General features: G+C 45.5%; 2 protein-coding genes across 2 annotated transcripts; both read right to left on the bottom strand.

Moving 5' to 3' along the window:
* Nucleotides 1–7,323: 7,323 nt before the first annotated feature.
* LOC125548196 lies at nt 7,324–8,865 on the bottom strand. The gene is made up of 5 exons (XM_048711864.1): nt 8,319–8,865; nt 8,138–8,230; nt 7,996–8,064; nt 7,848–7,916; nt 7,324–7,738 (listed from the first exon to the last, which is right to left on the bottom strand). Exons 1-5 carry the CDS (start codon nt 8,543–8,545, stop codon nt 7,528–7,530), a joined length of 669 nt encoding a protein of 222 aa, XP_048567821.1. The 5' UTR covers nt 8,546–8,865; the 3' UTR covers nt 7,324–7,527.
* A 706-nt stretch (nt 8,866–9,571) lies between these two features.
* LOC125546743 lies at nt 9,572–10,566 on the bottom strand. The gene is made up of 2 exons (XM_048710890.1): nt 9,958–10,566; nt 9,572–9,871 (listed from the first exon to the last, which is right to left on the bottom strand). The coding sequence occupies exons 1-2, from the start codon at nt 10,564–10,566 to the stop codon at nt 9,572–9,574; spliced, it is 909 nt and encodes a 302-aa protein (XP_048566847.1).
* Nucleotides 10,567–17,146: the final 6,580 nt, after the last annotated feature.

Genomic DNA, 17,146 nt, shown 5'->3' with positions numbered 1-17,146 from the left:
GAGCGACGCGACGGTCGTGGTAGGCGCGACCATGATACGGGCTGCTGGCAGCCCTTGGATCTGAGATCAAACGGTCGCATGCTAAGTTGCTGAAAATTTGTAGAATAACCCTCCAGGATAGGATATTCACCCATAGGTCTAGAATCACGCCATGCAACCATTCGATCTCAGATCCAAGGGCTCTCGGAAGCCCGTATCATGGGAGAATGGAAAGCCACTACCCTGCCGTTCGCACGCTGGCAGTTCGCTCCTACTCGTCCACACACGTCCTTCAATAGTACGGTGGTTCGCTCCTAGTCGTCCCGTCCATTCACATTACGGCAGTTCCACTAATCCTAACCCTCCTCCCAAATCCATGGCGTCCCAAATCTCCATGATCGGCGGTGAGTACAAGGTTAGAACCATCACCGGCGATGAGTTCGACGTCATCTACACCCGTTCTTCCGCGACGGTGAAAGGATGCCTTTCTCGCTTCAGACGCATGTTCGAAAACTCAGATGATGAGTGGGTCACTTGGCTAGATGTTGAGTACACCATAGTCCTGGGACAAGAGAAGGATCTAAAGGACGAAGAGAGGAAGAAGCCCGCCGTGATCCAGGTTTGTGTGCATGACTTATGCTTGGTCTACCACATATGCCATGCCGACGTTGAGTGCCAGGATTTTAAGGACTTCCTCGGGAGCAACCTAGTCAAATTCGCTACTGTAGACTTTGGTAACGACAAAGAAATCATGGGTCAGATAGGCCTCATTGTAGGAAACCCCTTCGACCTCCAGAAGAATCGGCTGGTGCCCTCTCGTCAGCCTTCAATGCTGACCCTGGCAGGAGCCATGGTTCATCCTTCGTATGGTAAACTGGTGAAACCTCCATACACATTTCATCGTCATGCATGGCAGCGGAATTTACTAGATATAGACCACATCCACTACGCTGCAATGGATGGCTACCTTTGCTTCAATATCTACAAGGGTTGGATGAAGAGCAACAGCCAAGTGTGCAGTTCAAGCAAAGAAGTATCGGCCAAGAGGAATAGGGACAAGGACGAAGTCGAGGACGTGGACGAGGACTCTGAGTAAGGTGGCAGTGTCGTTGCTCATGGTGGTTCTAAACTTATAATGCAGTGTCTACCGGATTAGTTGCATAGTTTAATTTCAGGTGTGCTTAGTTTAATTTGAGGGGTGTGTTGTGTTGAGCCCCCAGCAGAACTATGTTATGTTTCTTCTCGTTACTTTAACTCTTCAGTATGTACATACTACTAGTATTTCTTTAATTGAATTTAGCACCCCAATTAAGCACGTACTAGCTTTTTTAATAGTACTATATGCATAATTTGGCGACGAGCGCTCTCTATATGTACCACCTTTTTTTAATTTCAAGTTTTGCTCCATGGCGCAATCCATCGATAGTACTACTGTACAAAAGTATACATTTTTTAAAAGGCTAGAGTATTGTTCATCACATATATAGCCAGTTAAATTCTCAACCTAGAACGACGTGCATGCCATGTAGTAAACCGATACGGAGGAAGTATAGTAAAAATGAGGTGATTTTACCGAGCGATCGGCGGGGGAGCATGGCCTGTCATGCGGTCCCACGTGTCATGATGTACCAAGGCGATGCGTGTGACCCTCTTGAGGCAGAAGCGATACTAGTACGTGGTTTGAGATGATGGCGAACCGAAGGCCCTGTTTGGATCAACGGGTTAGAGTTAGTTTGGGTTAGTTTGGACTCAATTAACTCAAAAAGATCCAAACAGGAGGGTTAGTTTGGGTTAGATGCATCTAACCCATCCAAAAACACTAACCCATACAAGAGGTGTTTATTTGGGTTAGTTCTTCTCAAGGCCATTAAAAATATATTTTTCTCTCGCTCTCCCCGTAGCAGATCCCTCCCCACTTCCTTGAAGCTTATCCTCCTCTCCCTCCCTCCCCCTTGCACCGTCCGTGAAGGCGCCTCGCCGTATCCGCGCTCCATCTAACCCTGCCATCCAAACACCTCTTTGGTTAAAGTGCATCTGGGAAAGTGCGGCATTGTGATTTGATGTCTCATTGCTCATTACTACTACTGGGACGGTACGAGTGCGGTGCGTCCCCCCTGCTGTTCTGCACTGTTATTTGGTGCTTGACACGTCGACCCGGTTGCTATATGTCCCACATGTCGGCGACAGGAAGTACAGAATTCATGAAAGGGAGCGTCGACGGAGGAGTATACTACTACAGAATTAATGAAAGGGAGCGACTTAGTTTTGGAAAAATCTGTTTTTACGGAGTACGTACCCACTAGGGTTTATAGGGCTCATCTAAAAAACATTCGTTTTTTTGTTTGATAAGTCTCAATTCTACTCCACTATACTAGTAGTAGTACCATTACATGTTGGATTTCGAGGTGCGTTAGATCACCCGACGCAAGCAGTGTCAAGAGGAAACTAACCAATGCATGTACAAGTTCATGGAAATTTAGTGGTCATTCATGCATTCGTTCTAATTAATGCCTCGGTAAACACAACTTCTTGAGAAAAACGAGCATACTAATTACTTGTGCAAACTACGAAATTAATTCGACCACTCACCATCTACCTTGGTTGGAGAGATTTTGAAATTGAGCCATAAACTGGAAAGGAGGGAGTAGTAACTTTTGTCTTGATTACTATTTGTGCCCTTGTATAGATGCAAAATGTATTTTTTTATAGTGGCCTTGTATAAGTAAATGGAGGGAGTACTAACCAAAGTACGTAGTAGGGACGAGGAGTAAACGGAGGGAGTAGTAAAATTTTCTCCTTGGGCTGCGAGCCACCGCGCGCGTGGGCGAGAGAGCGGGCGTAAGGCGTGGTAAGCAAGCTTCACCTCATCCTGCGAGCCACCGTGCCCGTGGGTGGGGGTGATGGCGTACTAAGCAAGCTTCTCCTTGTTCTGCGAGTTGACGGGACACATCAAAAGTACTCCAGTGTATAGAGCCTTGCCTCTAAGGTAGGCCCCAGATGGTTTGCCTCTTTTTTTAATTTAACATAACGCGTCAAGTCGCAATTTGTTTGTTCACCCGTGGTAGACGATCCTCCCTCCACCAAGTGGACAACCAGTACACGTGCCAAATTACCACGTGGGCTGCCTTTTTCGTACAGAAATGAGCTCCACCGTGTACCCGCGCGGGTGTGGTTGGGAAAGAGACGGGAGTACATGCGTCGTGCGTGCACCTCTTCTCTTCGTGCACATCCCCCACCTACGTGGGTGTGTGTGAGAGAGATACAAACCTAGACATAATGCGCCATCCATCCCCATGCCTCCGCCCAGTCCGACCACCAGTCACCACCACGCCCCACTCCTCCTCGCCTTATCTCTCATCTTTCTCCCTCCATTTTTATATACAAGGGGCCACTATAAAAATTATAATTTGCAGATATACAAGGCCACTAACACTAATCGATGCAATATTAATGGTGTTTGCCTCGTGGTACTAGCAAAGGAGGACATTAATTATCCCTTGCATGCATGCGGGAGTTTGTAAAAAAATGCATCTTGATGTTCCGTGCAATGCACGGGCATCTTGCTAGTCCATGAAAACAACACATGGCAAAATTCCACAGCGAACGAGGGATTTGAATCTGTTGGGAGGGGCTGTTTGGATCTTGCCCGGGGTAGCCAAAATATTGGCGACTACTTCGCCATGGCCGGCACCAGCTCGAGTTCATCCTAACATTGCCCTCTTCTGTGGAGCCCATGCGGGGTTGACGAAGGTCCTCGCAACAAAAGGATCAGGCAAGATACCTGCTGTGTACGCCGGCGTCGCCTCCGCGGTGGCCTTCATGGGACCCAAGCGGCGGTGGCCTCCCGTGTTCTACTTCTCCTCGATGATGGCGGCGGACGCGGAGGCGCTGGCCACCGACTCGCCGCTCTCTGTGCACCCGGCTTATGTCGCTGCATGCATGGCGCAGCCGCCGGCATGGGAGTCTCGGCCACAGAAACGGGAGACGCGGTACGAGGCGGCGGCGTGGACGGCAGCAACGACGCCCGTGCGCCGCTCCCCATCGAGCTGGCCTGGAGCGGCGAGTTGCTGAACCGTGCGCCAGCTTGGGGCGGCAACTGGCTCCGTCGGGCAAGGGGAGGGAGGTGGATCAGCGAGCTGCATAGCTCGTATCCGGTGGGCTACCCAGCCGGCTTGGATGCGCAATAACTACTCTTCGTAAGCCATTGTAAGAGTGGACAAAATGGTGGAGGAGATAGGGGAGCGGCGGAGGTGTGCGATTCTTGGCCGGCATTTGGCCTCTTTTAAATAGGAGATTAAATAGATGGCGGACGGGAGGAGCTCGGTCGGAGTTGCGTTTAACGCCGGACCGGTCATGAACGGACGTGTGTCCAGAGTGGATTTATCGGCTTCCACACGGGTGGGTTTCATGGAGGCATTTGAATGCGGCACGGAGGCGTGTTCAGCCGGGCGTGCCGCGAGTGGCGCCCTCGACTCTGACCTAGGACACTGCACCATTCTTCCACTGACGTGTGGGCTCTTTGGGTGCATGGCCTGCATGTCAGTGACCCAATGCAGGCAGCGCACAGCAAAGGAACCTTTGGTGGGCCAGGGCGGTCAGAAGCGGGCATTTCATAAACCGATGATTGTTCATTGAGTGTGACGTCATCTTTTTCATGTAGATAAGCCTACTATGTTGATAGCCCGTTCGATACGTTGTGATTCATAAAGACGGCTGCAAACATCAATGTTCTGCTTATCACAGATAAGATTGATTAATACCCGTAACAATCCATGTCCTTAACAAAGGGTGCATGCACGAATAGGTTGCACGTGTGTCTTGCGTCGTGTGCTGTGTGCATGCACGCGTGCGAGTGTTGCGTGTGTGCAAGGGTACGTTTCAGTGTTGCATGCATGGGTGCATACGTGCGTGTGTTCGTGAGTGCGTGCGTGTGTACGTGTCAGTGTTGCACGCCAGCATGCGTGCGTGTGTTCATGTCAGTGTTGCACGCCTACATGCGTGCGTGTCTTGCGTGCATGCATGTGTACATGCGGGGTGAGGCTACATGTCAGTCGACTGACTTTTTCATCTCTGGTCATTAGATTTTCCAGCCGTTGGATCCGAAATCAAGGGCCTCCAGTTTATCATCAAACTCCACACCCCCCTGAGCCGCCAGCCACCACCGGCCGAACCGCCAGCCCCCGCCGCCCGCGGCCGGCCCGCCCTCCCCGAAACCACTCCCCCCCCCCCCCGCCGATTCTCCGGGGATCCCCACCCCACCGCCCAATGAACGCCCCCAACCGCCGATGACTGCTAACCAGAGGTCCCACGACTTCGAATACCCGCCGACCACTAATTTATTACCATTTCTGTCCTTCATATACGCGTTGACGGGTGGGCCCTATGGTAATGTGCGCTGCTGAGTGTGGACCGTTTGACTGGTCAATTGATCGTGTTATCAACAAATTACGGAGCTGTATGGTGAGCCAGTGACCGTACGATCACCCTAAAATGTACTCCTATTTTATTAACATAGTACAGACTCAAACTACCATTTCTTTCTTTCATATATGGGCTGACAGGTGGGCCCCACGGTTACGCGCCCTGATGGTGCAACACTAGTTGCGCCGCGTGGAACGTTTGACTGGTCAATTGATTGTGTCATCAACAAAATACGGGGTTGTATGGGTGAGACAGTGACCGTAAAATCATGATATGTATTTGTTTAACACGGTACAGACGCAAGGGCTCATATATACGCGCAAGCACTCGCCGCTATAAGCTCACACACGCGAACCCGACCCCTATGAGCACCTTTGAGAGAGTGGGCCAGCATATATGATCTTGAGATTTTACGAAGTCACCATAGGTGCCTCGTAGTCGAGTGGAACGTCTCCTCCCACTAAACGTACGTCGCCGGAAAATACTGAAATTAACACAAGAGAAATGCGAGCACCGGGTCTTTAACCTTGGTGGGCTCGAGAAACCACTGTCCTCTAACCATCCAACCACATGTTGGTTACCACGAAAAAATGTATGCGGTGACCGTGACCATATCGTGCTTTCGCTTCAAATACAATGACCGTAAGTGTCGTCAACAAAATACGGAGCACGCATCAAATGCAAAGTCCGTCAGTGTCATCAACAAAATATGGAGACGTATCGTGAGCTAGATACCGTTGTACTATTGTATATGCTTATTCTCTTAGTGGCCGATTGCGTGTGTGGTGTCGTGGGCACATCATTTCTAGTTGTGGTGGGTCAACATGAAGACTCATGGGTCGGTTCCATCCTGCGCCACATATAGGTTGGACCGAGACGTGTTATGCGAAGACCCATGTGGAGGACTCGGCGTACAACACGAAGCTACCAGAGTCGCGGAGGACTCTATCCCCACTGGTGATAAGCCGACTATATATGATTTGTAACCCTAGGCCCTTAGTATGTTATACAAGCTTGGGGGCTAGTTCGTCGATAGTATCCACACACGCACAATGCCTGGTATTCACGTGTACTTTGTACACACCCCTATCACTAATATACAGTACCAGGAGTAGGCTCTTTCTTCAACTGCAATTGAATTCTAGCATGTGCATGTGTTTATTTCATATTATCGATCCATAGAGTGAGAGCGGTTTGAAATACAGGCAATGGATGATTTTGCAATTCATATATAAACATTAATTAGTGCACTCCATGTTGTTAGTGTGAAGAACTTTATACATTTGTCACTTGCATGGATACATTCCAAATTGCTAGCTACGAAATAGAATACATGTCGAATTCAACATAAAGTGGGTTTCGAAGATTCGAATTCATAGGAAGTGCATTCATCTATTTGAACCCGAGATAATGGCATTTGTAAATCAGATGTAAAAGGAGGCATCAATATTTGTTGTGAGTTTGAACATGCTATAGAGAGAGAGAGAGAGAATTCCTTATTTGACCCTTTCTTAAATTTTGGTTCCCTTTTTGGCCCTAGTAAAAAAATTCTTCATGTTCTGGCACTCAAACTTCAGTTTGTTCCCTATATGACATTTCCGTCAGTTTTGGCAACTAACACCGTTAAATCCGACATGAAAAGTCCTTTTTACCCTTGGTGTAGTTTGTGACCAAAATTGTGAACTAGAAGTCAAAAGCAATGGTGATGTGATCCGTTTGTCTTGAATACATTACCAAATGAAACCAAATATGCTATTTAGCACAGCTTTAATTTTAGTTGGATAATTGGACAGAACCTCCCTTGTATATTGATGATATATCCCCTGTACAGTTCATATATGCACAAATTATAATATACTTCGAGCAGATTCACATGTATGCAAACTAAAAGTTCATAGAAACTTGGTCCAGGTTCACATATACGGAAATAGTCCACATATTTAGTCCTCTACACACATTCAGGTTCACATAGAGTTCACATATAATAGTCCAGGTTCACATCATGTCAAATACAACACATGAAGGTCACATGTAGCACTTACAAAAGCCCAGGTTCACATATATATTACATAAACAGCTCAAAAGTTTCCCAAATGAACCATGATATGGAAAGGGATCCAATGAGAATCACAAGCTAAGCCTCCTTTTGCTTCGTGTGCTCATTGCAGGGCTGGCAGGATTCATTTTTTTGCTACGTGTGCCCATTGCAGGGCTATCATGTGGCACCATAGGAAGGTGTGGCAACTTATCAGCAACCTCTTTGCCTTTTCTTTTGGCATGTAATTTCAAAGCAACAGATGCTTTCTTGTTGGCCACACAAATGGGCTGAGTTGTTGATCTACACATACACATTCATGGCAGCACATCATACATCACATATAGTAGCCCAGGTTAACAATAGAACAATGCATAACATAACATAAAATTCGGAAACAACCATAGGTTACCTTTTTGCTACTCTGGATCCAGATTTACTCCCTTTCCCTTTTTCCTTAGTTGTTTTCTCCAACATTTGGCTATAGTGAGAAGAATGCAATTAGAATACAAAACCAAGCTTTCATCTAATCTACTACAAAATTCAGAACTAGTTCTTACCTTTTTGATGCTCCAGTAATTGAGTTATCATGTTTTCTCTTTTTCGTAGTTGTAGGTTCCAAGCTTTGGCTATTGTGAGAAGTTACTTAGAATTCAAACACAGATTTCATATAATTATGAGCATGAGTGTAAAGTGGCTAACCTTGGCGGAAAGCACATAGAGGCTGCTGGAGCATCATCCTCGCAAGGCACAATTGATGCTTTGGTGGTCTTTGCCCTCTTCTTTGGTGGTCCTCTACATGAGCAACAAAAAAGTAGTTAACATGTATGGCTGCTTACAAAAAAATGCAAGTGAAGCAAGGTTACACAATTATATTTATTACCTCACAGCTAAAATAGCAGCAATGTCATCTGGGTTACCCTTCTTGCATTTATGCCAATGATGCCCATAGTCCTTACAAATAGGGCATAAGTGTTGGCCGCTTTTTCTTTTCTTCTCACTGCAGCCTTTATACCTCTCAGTTTTATGCCTACCCGCCGTGGATTTTAGTAGTGGTGGAAACATGAAGAATCCATGGTCAGATTTAGGCCATTGGTTCTTGTCAACCATGGCAGGAATTAGTTGGTCATAGGCTTCCCTAAATTTGTCAATGGAGTAATACAAGTCCACATAATTCTGTATGTGTGCATTGATAAGAGATGTGATAAATGCTAGACCATGCTTGCAAGGAAGGCCAGAAACTTGCCATTGTCTACAAGAACATGTCCTGTCAAGCAAGTTGACCACAAACCTAAAGCCGCTGCCTCCCAATGCTGTCACTTCAGCGACTTCTTCTGAGCTTTCTACCACCTCCAAGTTTAATTCTCTAGTCTTTGCATTCAACTTCTTAATTATGTGGGGAAGAATCAACACAACCAACTTCCTTGCTACTTTCCTCCTTCGGTTCCACATGATCATAATCATCTGCCTAACCTTATCAAAGAAGTCGTCCAAGTTCAAGGACTTGTGATGCTTAATCCAATTATTGAAGCACTCAGCCAAGTTGTTTGTAACATAATCCACCTTGGAAATTGTTGAGAACTCACTCCTAGACCACAACCTAGTGTAGCCACCTCCTAAGATATGCAATTGCCGCTGGCTTTGCTATGTCCATTGCAGCCCAATTTTTTTCAAATATATATGGGTTCCATGAGTAAGCAGCAGCCCAAAGGTGGTCATCAAACACCTTTCCATGAAACTTCTTCTTGAAGTTGGACACCAAGTGAAACATACATTCCCTATGTTCAGCCTCTGGGAACACTTCTTTTACACCTGTCATCACTGGTTGCCCAGCATCGGTGCATATGGTTAAACCCCTTGGGGATCCTATGGCTTGTCTAACCATTTGCATGAACTAGGTCCAATTCTCATTAGTTTCAGAATCAAAAACACCCATACAAACTGGATACATCCAACTATGGCCATCAACGGCGGTAGCACTAGCCAGCTGCCCCTTGAACCTGCCTGTCAAGAAGGTGCTATCTACTGCCAAGTATGGCCTGCAGCCATTAAGAAACCCATCGATGCAAGGCTTCAAAGCAACAAAAATTCTTTTAAATCTGATTTTATCTTTTATTGTGTGATGATCAATGATCACTATGCTACCGGGGCAGCAACTTTCAATTTGCGACTTGAAACTATAAAGATTATAAAGCTTGTATCCCAATCACCATATAGTTCCTTCAAGGCTAGCAGCTTACCCATATAGACTCTCTTAGAGTTGATATCAATTCCATGATGCTCTTTAAGCTTCTTTCGCAATGCCTTTGGTCCTAGAGTTGCATCCTCAATTAGCCAGTCCTTCACGTGCTCACATATCCACCGCTTGTTTGCATTCTTCAACTTCTTTTTTCTTTTTGTACTAGAGCAATCATGACCACAAGGGTTCTTTCTCACCTACAAAAGATGAACATAGAAAATTAGTACTAGAGTAAAGACCATGACCACAAACTAAGCACACATGAGTAAAGTTAGAAAATTACCATTACTGTGCACTCATCTTCCATTGTAGAAGCATATATCCTCCATGGACACTTATCTTCATCCCTTCTTGAACAATAAGCTCTGAACCTATGTGGTGCACTCTTTTCGGTGTCAAACTCAAATTCATGTTTGATTGCATGCTGAGAAAGCGCCAATTTAAACTCTGCAATATTGGGATATTTTCTTCCTTCGTTCATTGGAGGATCTAATTTATTATATTCAATGTGTGGTGCATGATCTGCCTCGTGATATTCCTCATATTCCTCTACTTCAACCTCTGACATGCTCTCATCCTCGGTCTCAACCTCGCTCTCAACCTCGCTCTCATGATCAGGAACATAGTCTTTGTCCTGTTCTTTGTTGGAACAAGGAACCATGATAAGAGGTACAGGTTCATCCTCTAAATAAATATTTTCCTCATCAACACCAACATGCCCATTCTCAGGTACTGGGTTGCGAAGATAATCATCATCATCATCTTGTTCTATGTTGTTAGGTTGGCTATGCGCATCACTATGCCACTCCGTTATAGGCTCATATGGTTCCGATGGATCATAATATGCAACAAACATGTGCACAACCTTTGTCTTAGAGTGTTTCTCAAACATCGACACCAATTATTGGTCAGATGTTACTTCATGGTAGATTTTAAGAACATCATCATAATACTGAACATGTGCAACTTCCAAATAACGAGGCGAGTACTGCTCTACGATTGATTCAACCAAGTCCTTATAATTTGTTAAGTCGGAAACAATAACCTTATCAAAACAGAAGCATTTGATATCCTTTCTAGCCTTTTTTGGGTTGCCAAGCAAATTGATTTTCAGCACATAAGTCGAATTTTGATCCATCCTGTAAAAACCAAATAATCTTAATCATGAGTTGCATTTGGGATCCATCTCTAGGTTCAGATTTTGCAGCAAATTATCATCTCTATATGAAACTCCTAAGTAATATGTTGCATTTCGACAAATCTAGAAGAGAGGTGCTGCAAATATGTTGCATTTGGGATCCATCTCTAAGTAATCTTCAAAGCCATCTCTAAGTACTCTGTTAAATTTAAAGAAGAGATGCCTCACCCATCTAGACAAGCCGATGTAGCTGCATCCCTCGGTGATACTTGGCCTTGCTCCGGTGTTGCGCCTTTACCACGCAAGGCTGAGACCGCCGCACAGCCGGCCTCCCCACCATGGCCGCTTTGCCCGTCGTCAGCAGGTTGGCCGCCCCCTGCCTCCCCACCATGGCCGCCTCGCCCGTCCTCCAGGGGTTGGCTGCCCCCCGCCTCCCCACCATGGCTGCCTCACCCGTCCTCCAGGAGTTGGCCGCCCCCCACCTCCCCACCATGGCCGCCTTGCCCATCCTCCAAGAGTTGGCCGCCCCCTGCCTCCCCACCATGGCCGCCTCGCCCATGGCCCTCGTCCACCTCGCCCTCCTCCATGTGCCACCGCTGGGTGCCTCGCTCGCGCCACTGCCGCTGGGTGCCTCGCTCCTCGCTCGTGCCGCCGCTGCGCTAGGTTTAGGTCTCGGGGAGGAGAAGGGGAATCGAGGGCAGAAGGGGCGGTTCGTTTTCTTTTTTTTAGCATGCTATAAAGAAGGGGTAAAACGACTTTTCCTATCATAGTTGACGGTGTTAACGGAAAAAATCTATGGAAGTGTCATGAAAGGAAGAAAATAAAGTTAGGGTGTCAAAAAAGGAAAAAATAAATTTTTAGGGCCAAAAAGGGAACCAAAATTTAAGAAAGGGCCAAATAAGGAATTCTCTCATATATATATATATATATATATATATATATATTCATACGCGTATCTAACTTTTTTTTGCAACCAAGGAGATTATATTTGGAACCATGCATGAACTGAGGTAAGTTGCATATTTTTTAATATATACTCGTGTATAATGTATATTCAAATGTACCCCCTCCATTCCAAAATAATCGTAGCTTTAGGATTTTTAAGAGTAAAGATTTGTGAAGTTTGACAAATCCTGAAAGTTCAATTCAAGAGAACCGAAAACGTTAATGCTTCTGCTCCCAAATATTGAACGAAGCGCCAAATAGGCCTCTGGTCACCCGAAACCGCGCGAGACTAATGTTTTGGTGGTAGGAAATTACTGTCCTGACTCTGGCCCGTGTAGCCTATCGGCCCGATGTCCAAAGGTCTAAACCGGGGTAGGTTTGTAACTTCACCAAGACGCCAGAGAAGCATTCATACGCCGTGGGCGCCTACCCATGCGCTCGGCGGAAATCTATCCCGCCCACATTTGGGACACCTGACATGACTGTCCTACCCCCAACCCGCAATATGTCCGAAATTTTACATGGGGGGAAAGTTTGTAACTTTCCCCAAATTTCAAACAAGCGCGTCTCAAATCGAAACATTGTTCCCCCTTAGTTCCCCGCCTCCCTCCGTTTCCCCATTCATACTCCGTGGGCGCGAAAACGCCCTCTCCACCAGCCGCGAAACCCCAGTCTCCTCCGTCCTCCACCCCATAGCGGCCAATCCACCGCCGCCCTCCTCCATCACGCCGGAGTCGCTATCCCGACGTCATCGTCCAACGCAACCGCAACCGCAACGCCCTCAAGGACTTAGCAGCTGAAGCCGAGGCAGAGCTGCCTCCACGACACCGACACCGACGTGCGCCATACCAAAACCACTCCGACCACACCATCCTGCGCCTCACTGCTGCGGCTCCACTGTCGCAACCGTCCACCACACCGGAGCTGTTCCCGCTACGCCATCGTTCGCCGCATCGGATCTGCTTCCCCGCCGCCGACAGACGGCCACCGCACCACACTCAACAACTTGGCCATGGGTTCGTCCAAGGCTGCACCGTCCTCCACAACTTCTGGTTTCCGGCGAACAAGAAGAAGATCGTCGGAAAAACAGAAGGAGGACACAGCACTGCCAGCAGAAAGAGGTACTCCTCTTCCCATATTCGTGCAAATCTTACGTCTCCGCTCACACCGTATTCATCCCACGAAAGAAACTAGTTGAGCGCTTCTTACTCCATCTTCCTCGTGATACTAAATGCACAAGGTTTCCTCCCTTTTACTATTTCACCTTTGCTAGAGGTCAGTAGCCCGCCTGGATTTCAATTCAGGGTCAGTCGAACCGCAATTAAAAGAAGCAGCACCCGCTTAGGCGCGCGGAGCACCTAGTCCGCCTGCTCCCCAGGGAAGCCGGGTGTGGGGCGCAGGAGCTGTTTGCGCCCGATCTGGAGGTCGGCGGGGCTTGAATGGATGGCCGGGAGTGGTGCCAAGCATGGTGGTGTGGTGAGGTCGAGGGGAGGGCGCAGGCAGGGGAGGAATACTAGGCCGGTGGTCGCTGGCGTTTCGAGGAAGATCGTCAACACTGACTGGTTGGAGGTAGATGAAGGCGATCTGCCCATTCTTTGTACATCGGACGGTGCAGAAAAAATGGACTGACTTATTTGCTTTCAGTCGACTGTTATTTTCATAGAATCCTGTAGTAATTTAGTGTGCCATGCATGTTGTAGAGCTATCATATGTCTCCCGTCATTTATTTCTCACCGACCTGCTATCTGCTACCTTTACACTGTACTAATTGTGCACACACTTCACCCATACTCACACTATTGTTTTTTTATGCATGGGTATTTCAGACTCTGACGTAGTGTTGACGAATGCAGAAAAGAAAAGACAGAAGTTGCTCCAGTGTAATTCGAAGATAAGCACTAAGCGTTCCAGCGCTCTAATGGGTGCAGTGTCAGAAGTTGGAGACAGTAAATGTAGCTCTGAAGTTGATGATCTCTATGGCCACACACAACCATCCCAGGTGCTTGCTTTAACTTTGCGCTGTCAAATGTGGTTGCATGTTGCATATGGTGTCTAGCTTGTATTGCTTCCAATTTGGTTAAATTGCATCTGCTTACTTTACACATTATACCTTTGATAATGACATGCCTTCCTGTTTTCGATACATACTACATATGTCTATTAACCATGTTCGTACATCAAACTAATGCTCTTTGTATCCCCCGTCAATCACTTATGATGAGACAGTCACCCGGGTGGGTTACTGTGAGACCCCATACTCGTTTAAAGAGTGCAGTGTCATCCTCCCCACATGATTCTCAAGAAACAGCAAGCTAAATGAAGATAGTCAACGTAGCTCTCTAGTTGATCACCGCAATTCCCCCACACCACCATCGCAGGTGCTTGCTCTTACTTGGCAGTGTGATATGTGGTTGCATGTTGCATACGGTGTCTAGCTTGTAATGCTTCTAATTAGGGTAAATTGCATCTGCTTAGTTTACACACTATACCTGTGAATATGACATGCCTTCCTATTTTTGGTACACACTACATCTATGTGTTAACCTTGTTCTTACATGAAACTACCTCTCTTCTGTATCCTGCATCAATCACTTACGATGAGTCACCTTTATTCGTTGCATGTTGCATATTATTTCTAGCCTGTTGCCATGTATTGCTTCTAATTTGGTCAAATACATTTGTTAGGGCACCCTTTTAATTTGGCAGAGTGATATTGGTTTCATCTTTCATATGGTTTCTAGCTTGCATCGATTCTAACAAGTTCAAGCACCTAGTGCTTAGTTTACACTTTATACATCATACATGTCAATATGTCACGTCGTCCTGTTTTTCATACATATTCCATCCTCCTATCCTGCGGCTGCCTTACATGAAAGTAGTGTTCATTAGTATCATGCATCAATGAGTTCTGAAGAGCAAATTTTATTCCTTTTTCTTGTGGGTTTGACTTGACAAGGCAAAATCAAGAAAGAGGAAGGAAAAGAGTAAGGAAGGCGATGATGGTGGTCCTCTGCAGCAACGTAAATGGAGCATCTGTACCGATTTCCTTGTACTGATAGTGCATTATAAGGTCCAAGTCTCCGCTCCCCTACTCCACCATCCAAGGTGCTTGCTCTAACTTGGCAGTGTGATATCTGGTTGCATGTTGCATATGGTGTCTAGCTCGTATTGCTCCTAATTAGTGTAAACTGCATATGCTTAGCTTACACATGATACATGTGAATATGACACGCTTTCCTGTTTTTGGTGCATACTATATCTTATGATAAGGCACCTTTAAGTCGCCACTGTGATATTGGTTGTGTCTTGCATATGATTTCTAGCATGTATTGCTTCTAATTTGTTGAAACGCTGTACAGTTTGAACTTGGCAGAGTGATATTGGTTGCATCTTTCATATGGTGTCTAGCTTGGAGTGCTTCTAATTTGTTGAAATGCCTTCTTCTTAGTTACCACATCATAGGTGTGAATATGTCACACCATCTTGTTTTTCATACATATTCCATCCTCGCATCATGTGTTTGCCTTTCATCCGATAGTGTTCGTCAGTATCATGCATGAATGAGTTCTCAAGAGCGAATTTTATTCCTTTTTCTTATCGGTTTGACTTCACAATGCAAAATCATTACAGCTGAAGGAAATTAGTCCGGCAGTGGATGATGGTGGTCCTTCAGAGCAACTCAAATTGGGGGTCTCTACAAATTCTACTCCGCCATCCTCCCAACAAGATTCGCAAGACAACACAAGGCTGGACAGTCAACGTAGATGTGTAGATGATGAGCACATCTCCCCTACTCCACCATCACAGGTGCTTGCTCTAAATTGACACTATTATATGTGGTTGCATGTTGCGTATGATGTCTAGCTTGTATTGCTTCTAACTTGAATTGCATTTGCTTACTTTACACATAATGCCTGTGAATATGACACATGTTCCTATTTCTAGAACATATGTGTACATGATGAGCACATCTCCCCTACTCCACCATCACAGGTGCTTGCTCTTACTTGGAACTGTTATACGTGGTTGCGTTTTCCGTATGATGTCTAGTTTGTATTGCTTCTGATTATGTTGAATTACATCTGCGTAGCTTACAACTTATACCTGCAACGATCACTTACCCATAAGACGCATTTAACTTGGGACTGTGATGTAGGTTGCATCTTGCATTGTCTTCTAGCTTGTACTGCTTCTAATTTCTTGAAATGACACTTACGACGAGACACTTTTTACCTGATAGAGTGATATTGGTTGCATGTTCATATGGTGCCTAGCTTTCATTTCTTCTAATTTTGTTAAAATGCCTTCCGCTTACTGTTTTTTCATACATATTCCATCCTCCTATCGTACGTGTGAATATGAAATGCTGTCTTTTTTGTATATATTCCATCGTCCTATCCTGTGCTTGCCTTACATCAAAGTAGTGTTCGTCTGTATCACGCATCAACTAGTTATGCAAAGCTAATTTTATTCATCTTGTGGTTTTGACTTCATAAGGAAATATCAGAAAATAGGAAGGAAAGTAGTAAGTTAGGGGATGTTGGTGGTCCTCCGCACCGCCGCAAACAGAGACTCTCTAGATTTGCCACTGCTACTGCTAATGAAGTTGAAGTCCCAAGTCTACATGATGAGTTCATCTCCCGTACTCCACCATCGCAGGTGCTTGTTCTAAGTTGACGTGTGATAATTGGTTTCATGTTGCATATGTTGTCTAGCCTGTATTTCTTCTATTTTGATTAAATTGCACCTGCTGAGTTTATACGTTATACATGTGCATATGACATGGCTTTCTGTGTCTAGAATACACTGCATCTATCTATCATACCATGTTCTTACATCAAAGTACTGTTGTTGTGTATCCAGCATCAGTCACTCGTGATTGGACGCTTTTAACATGGCAGTTTGATAGTGGTTGCATCTTGCATTGATTTCTACGTTGTACTGCTTCTGATTTTTCGAATTGCCACTTATGACAAGACACTTTTAACTTGGCAGAGTAATATTGGTTGCATCTTTCATATGGTGTCTAGCTTGCATTACTTCTATTTTCTTGAAAATCCTTCTGCTTAGTTTGCACATCGTAGCTGTGAATATGTCATGCCGTCCTATTTTTCTTACATATTCCATCCTCATACGGTTGTCTTACATCAAAGTATTGCTTGTCTGTATCATGCATCAATGAGTTTTGAAGAGTGATTTTATTCTTTTGTGTTGTGGGTACAACTTGACATGGAAAAGTCAAAAAGAGTAAGGAAAATAATATAGTAGGGAGTGCTGTTACTCGTCGGGTGAAACGGAAAAGGTTCTGCCATCGAGATTCTGCTGGTACTTATAGTGCAGTAGAAGGTCCAAGTCCACCGGCTAAATCTACAAACATAGTATCACCTGC

Source organism: Triticum urartu, chromosome 3 (assembly GCF_003073215.2).
Source record: "Triticum urartu cultivar G1812 chromosome 3, Tu2.1, whole genome shotgun sequence".
NCBI lineage: Eukaryota > Viridiplantae > Streptophyta > Magnoliopsida > Poales > Poaceae > Triticum > Triticum urartu.
The sequence above is the reverse complement of the archived record's forward strand: the minus strand, read 5'-3'. Positions and strand labels throughout refer to the sequence as shown.